The sequence below is a fragment of the Salvelinus namaycush genome, unplaced genomic scaffold (assembly GCF_016432855.1).
Source record: "Salvelinus namaycush isolate Seneca unplaced genomic scaffold, SaNama_1.0 Scaffold29, whole genome shotgun sequence".
NCBI lineage: Eukaryota > Metazoa > Chordata > Actinopteri > Salmoniformes > Salmonidae > Salvelinus > Salvelinus namaycush.
The window spans coordinates 133,098-142,091 of record NW_024059785.1 but is presented as its reverse complement, the minus strand read 5'-3'; the positions used below and the strand labels follow the sequence as shown (position 1 = coordinate 142,091).

The 8,994-nt window shown below is 48.1% G+C and overlaps 1 protein-coding gene across 1 annotated transcript; it reads right to left on the bottom strand.

Moving 5' to 3' along the window:
• Positions 1 to 860: 860 nt before the first annotated feature.
• LOC120039660 (cornifin-B-like) lies at positions 861 to 1,316 on the bottom strand. Its single transcript, XM_038985070.1, has one exon. The coding sequence runs from the start codon at positions 1,314 to 1,316 to the stop codon at positions 861 to 863; it is 456 nt and encodes a 151-aa protein (XP_038840998.1).
• Between the last annotated feature and the right edge of the window lie 7,678 nt (positions 1,317 to 8,994).

Below are 8,994 nucleotides of genomic sequence, written 5' to 3'. Positions count from 1 at the left end.
GCAATCTACCTGACAATCTGAAACCAGAGCACACTCTCACCTGTCATCACTCACCATTCTGATCTGACCTGGGACTTCTACCTGACAATCTACCTGACAATCTACCTGACAATCTACCTGACAATCTACCTGTCATCACTCAGCATTCTGATCTGACCTGGGACTTCTACCTGACAATCTACCTGACAATCTACCTGACAATCTACCTGATAATCTACCTGACAATCTACCTGTCATCACTCAGCATTCTGATCTGACCTGGGACTTCTACCTGACAATCTACCTGTCATCACTCACCATTCTGATCTGACCTGGGACTTCTACCTGATAATCTACCTGACAATCTACCTGACAATCTACCTGTCATCACTCAGCATTCTGATCTGACCTGGGACTTCTACCTGACAATCTACCTGACAATCTACCTGACAATCTACCTGACATCACTCAGCATTCTGATCTGACCTGGGACTTCTACCTGACAATCTACCTGACATCACTCGTCATTCTGAACTGACCTGGGACTTCTACCTGACAATCTACCTGACAATCTACCTGACAATCTACCTGACAATCTACCTGACAATCTGAAACCAGAGCACACTCTCACCTGACATCACTCAGCATTCTGATCTGACCTGGGACTTCTACCTGACAATCTACCTGACAATCTGAAACCAGAGCGCACTCTCACCTGTCATCACTTTACAAAGTCTTTCTGTCTCGTGTTTTTCCCCCTCATCTACAGGGTCGAGGATGTTGAGCAGACTTGGGAGGTGATGTGACTGGAGAGGGAGCCATACTAGCCTGTACAGTGAGGAATGTCTAGGAACATCATCTCTGAGGGGTAACTGGTCAACTCAGGGGTGAAGTGTGGTGAAGTAATAGGCAGGGTGGCAGGGTGGCATGGTGGCACGGTGACACGGTGGCAGGGTGGCAGGGTGGCAGGGTGGCACGGTGGCAGTGTGGCAGGGTGGCAGGGTGGCAGGGTGGCACGGTGGCACGATGGCAGGGTGGCAGGGTGGCACGGTGACACAGTGGCACGGTCGCAGGGTGGCAGGGTGGCACAGTCGCAGGGTGACACAGTCGCAGGGTGGCAGGGTGACACAGTCGCAGGGTGGCAGGGTGGCATGATAGCAGGGTGGCATGATAGCAGGGTGGCAGGGTGGCACGGTGGCACGGTGGCACGGTTGCATGATGGCACGGTGGCACGGTGGCACGATGGCACGATGGCAGGGTGGCAGGGTGGCAATGTGACACGGTGACACGGTGGCACGGTGGCAGGGTGGCACGGTCGCACGGTGGCAGTGTGGCATGGTGGCAGGGTGGCATGGTGGCACGGTGGCACGGTGGCAGGGTGGCAGGGTGATTGATTGATTGCTTACTTGACAGTTCAGCAAATACATATGCACACAGTATGTACCTTTTAAAACCTGACAGGGACAACACAATAAAGAGACTAAAGTCAGGGTCGAAATTCTTCATAGTCACACTTCACCTCTTGTTTTTACTCCAGACATAATTTCTCCTTGGAGACGACAACAAATTGGGACTAAACAAAACTCTGTTTGTTACTAGACTATCTGTTGAACAGGTTGCATCTCTTTACCCTGAGGGAACCAGCACAGCTAACTATGCCTAAAACGTCTTGACAGCGTTTGCGAAACACAAAGCCGCTATTTTAAGTATTTTCAGGAAATGTATTATCAGACTCATGCATAACCCATGCATTCACAATCAATCCATATTCAATCTACAAAACGATCCCTGTTGTTCTCAATGGGAGACTGGGACTGATCTGAGGGGTTCTGACACACACACACACACTCAACGGGAGACCAGGATGAACCGGGACTGTTAACACTGATTGTAATGAGCAGCTTGAGACTTCCTGCGCTGAGAAAACAAGCCTAAATGAGTCACGACATTGATAGGAGCAGTACAGCTCCCATCCGTCCACAACATCCACAGACACTCATCATTTGGACCTGTAGACAGAGAAATCTAAGACATGACATGGCAAATTAAGCTCCAAAATAGATACCTTCATTTGAGCCATTCAGGGGAAGGATGGGAGAAAGAATATAACCTCAGTAGCTGGCAGGTGTGTGTGTAGCTGGCAGGTGTGTGTGTAGCTGGAGGGTGTGTGTGTGTAGCTGGCACATGTGTGTAGCTAGCAGGTGTGTGTGGGTATATGAGATTATTAAAATAGTTGATGGTCTGTTTGTCACACCATCTGTAGTTAAAGGAGGAAGATACATGAGATAAATTATTAAACAAGTAGTAATTTGGCTCATCAACAAAACACACAACACCACCACCACCACCTAGTCTACTGCTGAATCAGACCACACAACACCAGGTCTACTGCTGAATCAGACCACCACCACCTAGTCTACTGCTGAATCAGACCACACAACACCAGGTCTACTGCTGAATCAGACCACCACCACCTAGTCTACTGCTGAATCAGACCACATAACACCTAGTCTACTGCTGAATCAGACCACACAACACCTAGCCTACTGCTGAATCAGACCACACACCACCTAGTCTACTGCTGAATCAGACCACACACCACCTAGTCTACTGCTGAATCAGACCACACAACACCTAGTCTACTGCTGAATCAGACCACACAACACCTAGTCTACTGCTGAATCAGACCACACAACACCTAGCCTACTGCTGAATCAGACCACACAACACCTAGTCTACTGCTGAATCAGACCACACAACACCTAGTCTACTGCTGAATCAGACCACACAACACCTAGTCTACTGCTGAATCAGACCACACAACACCTAGTCTACTGCTGAATCAGACCACACAACACCTAGTCTACTGCTGAATCAGACCACCACCACCTAGTCTACTGCTGAATCAGACCACCACCACCTAGTCTACTGCTGAATTAGACCACACAACACCTAGTCTACTGCTGAATCAGACCACAACCACCTAGTCTACTGCTGAATCAGACCACACACCACCTAGTCTACTGCTGAATCAGACCACCACCACCTAGCCTACTGCTGAATCAGACCACACACCACCTGGACTACTGCTGAATCAGACCACACAACACCTAGCCTACTGCTGAATCAGACCACACAACACCTAGCCTACTGCTGAATCAGACCACACACCACCTAGTCTACTGCTGAATCAGACCACACAACACCTAGACTACTGCTGAATCAGACCACACAACACCTAGTCTACTGCTGAATCAGACCACACAACACCTAGACTACACACACACACCTGGGGACACTAATTTGGTCTACAATAGAGGTCTACAATAGAGGTCTCCAACAGTGGTCTCCAGGAGAGGTCCACAACAGAGCTCTCCAACAGGTCGATCGGTTCTACCAGCCCACCTGAGAGTAGCTCCCCAAACAATTCTAAAAGTTCATGTATTTTTCACCTGTTCCATTCCACTGCAAACTGTCATGAACAAGTCTCACATGTATCAGACAACTGAAGCTCCCGGCTACAATCCAATCAAATCCACATTGACATTATCTCACCCACTAGTTAACACAATTTCTGCCAAGACATTTCCAGTAATATTGCCTCTGTATGTCTGTGTGGTGCATGTTTGTTTTCCATTCACTTCCTGTAGACAGAAAGACTATCCCCAAAACCTTGTCAACTAAACTGCAAATTAGGTTTACGTGGATGAATTATATCATAATAATTTAGGTAAATTTAGTCCTCTCTGAATATGTACATGTTTGTGATTGGCCAGTCCTCTCTAATTATGTACATGTTTGTGATTGGCCAGTCCTCTCTAATTATGTACATGTTTGTGATTGGCCAGTCCTCTCTGAATATGTACATGTTTGTGATTGGCCAGTCCTCTCTGAGTATGTACATGTTTGTGATTGGCCAGTCCTCTCTGAGTATGTACATGTTTGATTGGTTGTCACAGATAAAACAGAATGTCAGAGGACCAATTCTTTACAGAGTCTGTTAATCACAGAAATGTCCATTGTCCTCTCTCCTCCAAGGATGTGGAGCCTTTAAAGAACAGTGTGTGTGTGTGTGTGTGCGTGCGTGCGTGCGTGTGTGTGCCAGTGTCAATGCATGGTGGCACTGTTTCCCAGTAGTACCACTATGACACCCACAGGGTATGTAAAGTAACTCCAGACAGAGACATCTGTTATTGCCTCAACAAACGGGACTGAGCAATGTACATACATACAACATATCACATTGGTAGTTGTTATTTGGTGTCTATGAAAAGTTAAGCAAACACTGATACAGGAAGGGCAGAGGAGTAACGATGTGGCATGGAAGTGTTCCTGAGTACTTTCTGTGACCTTATCACTCTCAAAAAGTGCAAAGGTCACATACACCAAATAGGTGCAGTGCAATGTGTTGTTTTACAGGGTCAGCCATAGTAGTACAGTGCTCTTTGAGCAAACTAGGGTTAAGTGCCTCGCTTAAACGCACATTTTTCACCATGTTGGCTCAGATATTCAAACCAGCGACCTTTTACTTACTGGCCCAACATTCTAACCGCTAGGCTACCTGCCGCACTCTCTGACCCCCATCTGACTATAAAACCAGGAGAGAAGAAAACTGACGTCACTGATGACTATGCTGTGCACGTCTGAGGGCTGAAGGAGAAAAGAAAGACATGACAGAGATGAGAGAGAGGAGAGACAGGAGAGATAGATGGGGAGAAAACAAGGGGGGGAAACGAGAGAGCGAGAGAGAGAGAGAGAGGGTGCAGAATGGGTGAGGACAGGGACGAGAAGAGAGAGAGGGGGGAGAAGACGAGAGAGAGGGGGAGGGGGGGGAGAAGACGAGAGAGAGTTACTGAGAGAGGGGGAGAAGACGAGAGAGTTAGAGAGATGGAGAAGACGAGAGAGAGAGAGGGGGGGAGGAGAAGATGAGAGAGAGAGCAACAGAGAGAGAGAGAGAGAGAGGGGGGGAGACAAGAGAGGGAGAGAGGGAGAAGATGAGAGAGAGTGAGAGAGGGAGAGAGAGATCTCATCCAGGGGATTGTGAGGGAGAGGAGGGAGGATGTAGGAAGGGGATTGTGAGGGAGAGGAGGGAGGACGTAGGAAGGGAATTGTGAGGGAGAGGAGGGAGGACATAGGAAGGGGATTGTGAGGGAAAGGAGGGATGATGTAGGAAGGGGATTGTGAGGGAGAGGAGGGAGGATGTTGGAAGGGGATTGTGAGGGAGAGGAGGGAGGACATAGGAAGGGGATTGTGAGGGAGAGGAGGGAGGATGTAGGAAGGGGATTGTGAGGGAGAGGAGGGAGGATGTAGGAAGGGGATTGTGAGGGAGAGGAGGGAGGATGTAGGAAGGGGATTGTGAGGGAGAGGAGGGAGGATGTAGGAAGGGGATTGTGAGGGAGAGGAGGGAGGATGTAGGAAGGGGATTGTGAGGGAGAGGAGGGAGGATGTAGGAAGGGGATTGTGAGGGAGAGGAGGGAGGATGTAGGAAGGGGATTGTGAGGGAGAGGAGGGAGGACGTAGGAAGGGAATTGTGAGGGAGAGGAGGGAGGATGTAGGAAGGGGATTGTGAGGGAGAGGAGGGAGGATGTAGGAAGGGGATTGTGAGGGAGAGGAGGGAGGATGTAGGAAGGGGATTGTGAGGGAGAGGAGGGAGGACGTAGGAAGGGAATTGTGAGGGAGAGGAGGGAGCATGTAGGAAGGGGATTGTGAGGGAGAGGAGGGAGGACGTAGGAAGGGAATTGTGAGGGAGAGGAGGGAGGATGTAGGAAGGGGATTGTGAGGGAGAGGAGGGAGGACGTAGGAAGGGAATTGTGAGGGAGAGGAGGGAGGATGTAGGAAGGGGATTGTGAGGGAGAGGAGGGAGGACGTAGGAAGGGGATTGTGAGGGAGAGGAGGGAGGACGTAGGAAGAGAAAGGCTGACGGAGGCGAAGTTGTTCACATTAGCACTTCAGAGAGAATGACATCAGCAGAGAAACAAAAAGGCAATGACAGAAGAGACAGAACCAAGGACTCAAGGGTCAAAACCTCCCGGGCCTCCTCTTCTCCTTATCCTATTCCTCCTCCTCCTCCTCTTCTCCTTATCCTCATCCATCTCCTTCATCCAACCGCCTTCCTCCTCCAACTCCTCCTACTCCTTCTCCCCTCTTCTCCTTCTCCTCTTCCTCATCTTTTACCTCATCTTCCTGCTCCTTCTCTGCATCCTCATTCCTCATCTTCCTCATCCTTTACCTCCTCATCTTCCTCGTCCTTTACCTCCTCGTCTTCCTCGTCTTTAACTCCTCAATCTCCCGCTCCTTTTCCTCCTTCACCACCTCCCTGTACTCCTATACCTTCTCTTCCTCCTTCCCCTCCTCCTCATTCTCATCCTCTTCCTCCTCCTGCACCTCCTCTTCCTGCTCCTCCTCTTCCTCATCTTCTTCCTCCCCTCCTCCTTCTCTTTCTTTTCCTCCTCTTCCTCATTTCCTCCTCCTTCCTTCTCCATGTTGTCCTTCACGTCCTCATCAACTTCCTCCTCCTCCTCCTCCTCCTCCTCCTCCTCCTCCTCCTCCTCCAGTTCAGAGCAGAGAGAGAGAGAGATAGTGCTGCTTCAGTTCTGCTTGAGAGCACTGAGAAGTCTCTCTGCAGCATGGCAGTACTGCAGTCCCCAGCACTCCTTCACCATGCATGTACAACCAGCCAGCATCTTCGCACGCACGCACGCACGCACGCACGCACGCACGCACGCACGCACGCGCACACACACACAAAGCACACAAAGCTGACTAACTCATCAGAACCTCAACCACTAACTGACCCCAAATGTCTTTATAAATCCCTGGAAACATTCTAAAATCTCTGTCCACACTTTCTGCATCCCCCAGCCGCCACCCCTTCACCCACACCGAAACCCCGACCCCACACCGAAACCCCGACCCCACACCGAAACCCCGACCCCACACCGAAACCCCGACCCCACACCGAAACCCCGACCCCACACCGAAACACCGACCCCACACCGAAACACCGACCCCACACCGAAACACCGACCCCACACCGAAACCCCCTGCTGACAGTTTCTCTCGGGACTTTTATGCTAATGTTCTCACCTCCACCTCCTTCCTCTCCATCTCAACATCGATCTCTCCAACTCGTTATCTTTCCATATAATCACTTATTCAAAGATACTTAACAAGCAGTCTAAAGGCTGACGCAGCAATCTGCACCCAGAGTTAATGAACAGCAGTTCATTAACAAACAAACATCATCAAATATGCACAGTACACACAAACCCCCACCCACATAAACAAGCGCTAATACACACACACACACACACACACACACACACACACACACACACACACACACACACTTGGGGACACTAATTTGGTCTACAATAGAGGTCTACAATAGAGGTCTCCAACAGTGGTCTCCAAGAGAGGTCCACAACAGAGGTCTCCAACAGGTCGATCGGTTCTACCAGCCCACCTGAGAGTAGCTCCCCAAACAATTCTAAAAGTTAATGTATACACACACAAACTCTCCACTTCATAATAGACTTTAAATAGGAATACTGATACATCTACCCATCAGGAATACACCTAACAAATACATCTACCCATCAGGTAAACACCAAACAAATACATCTACCCATCAGGTAAACACCAAACAAATACATCTACCCATCAGGAATACACCTAACAAATACATCTACCCATCAGGTAAACACCAAACAAATACATCTGCCCATCAGGAATACACCTAACAGATACAGTTGAAGTCAGAAGATTATGTACACTTACAGGCTGACTACACCGCTCGCGTTGTGTGCACGAGCGTTGCAAAATAAATTTAGGAATCTTTGTTATTCAATTATTGCACCCACACCGCTCGCGCGTGCTAATGAGCATCTGTGTTGCCAAGGGCTAAAACAGAAGTCAGTTCTATTTCTGACGCAGATTGTGCTGCAAGTCCCGCCTCTCCCATCTCCTCATTGGTTTATAGAAGCAGGTACCCATGTGCCATCTCCTCATTGGTTATACCCACGTGGGTGACTGAAAGACGAACAAGGCCAGTGGCGGTAATGCACCTAATTTATGAAAGTTGCCAATCGCGTTATAAAGTCAGGAGAAGATAAAGCCTGGAAGGAGGAGAGATGACTAGAAACAATTCGATTGACTGTTTTACGTGTGTACTAATTGTAGGAGTAGAGGATCCTTGTGCATTTCAGGTAAAATAACAACTCAATGTTTATATCCCAGGACAAATTAGCTAGCAACAGCAAGCTAGCTAAATAGGACAAATTAGCTAGCAAGTGCAAGCTAACTAGCTAAATTGCCATACATGTTTAATGCTTTTTGAACTGTTCCCAAATGAATATAATTGATTCAGAGTTTGTTTTGATATTTTAACCTGTGTGTAATGATCGCGTTTGGTGTGGGGGGACGAAATACATTTATGCACGATGGCGCACGTTGGTGCACAGTTTGGGTTCCGTGTTAGGTTAGAGTCATTAAAACTCATTTTTCAACCACTCCACAAATGTCTTGTTAACAAACTATAGTTTTGGCAAGTCGGTTAGGACATCTACTTTGTGCATGACGCAAGTAGTTTTTCCAACAATTGTTTACAGACAGATTATTTCACTTATAATTCACTGTATCACAATTCCAATGGGTCAGAAGTTTACATACACTAAATTGACTGTGCATTTAAACAGCTTGGACAAGTCCAGAAAATTATGTCATGGCTTTAGAAGTTTCTAATTGGCTAATTGACATCATTTAAGTCAATTGGGGGTGTACCTGTGGATGTATTTCAAGGCCTACCTTCAAACCTTGTGTCTCTTTGCTTGACATCATGGGAAAATCAAAATAAATCAGCCAAGATCTCAGAAAAAAATTGTAGACCTCCACAAGTCTGGATCGTCCTTGGGAGCAATTTCCAAACGCCTGAAGGTATCACATTCATCTGTACAAACGATAGTACGCAAGTATAAACACCATGGGACCACGCAGCCGTCATACCGCTCAGGAAGG

Coding starts and splice junctions, on each gene's coding strand:
- LOC120039660 (XM_038985070.1), bottom strand. CDS start 1,316: ATGCCACACTGCCACCGTGCGACCGTGCCACCCTGCCACCGTGCCACC.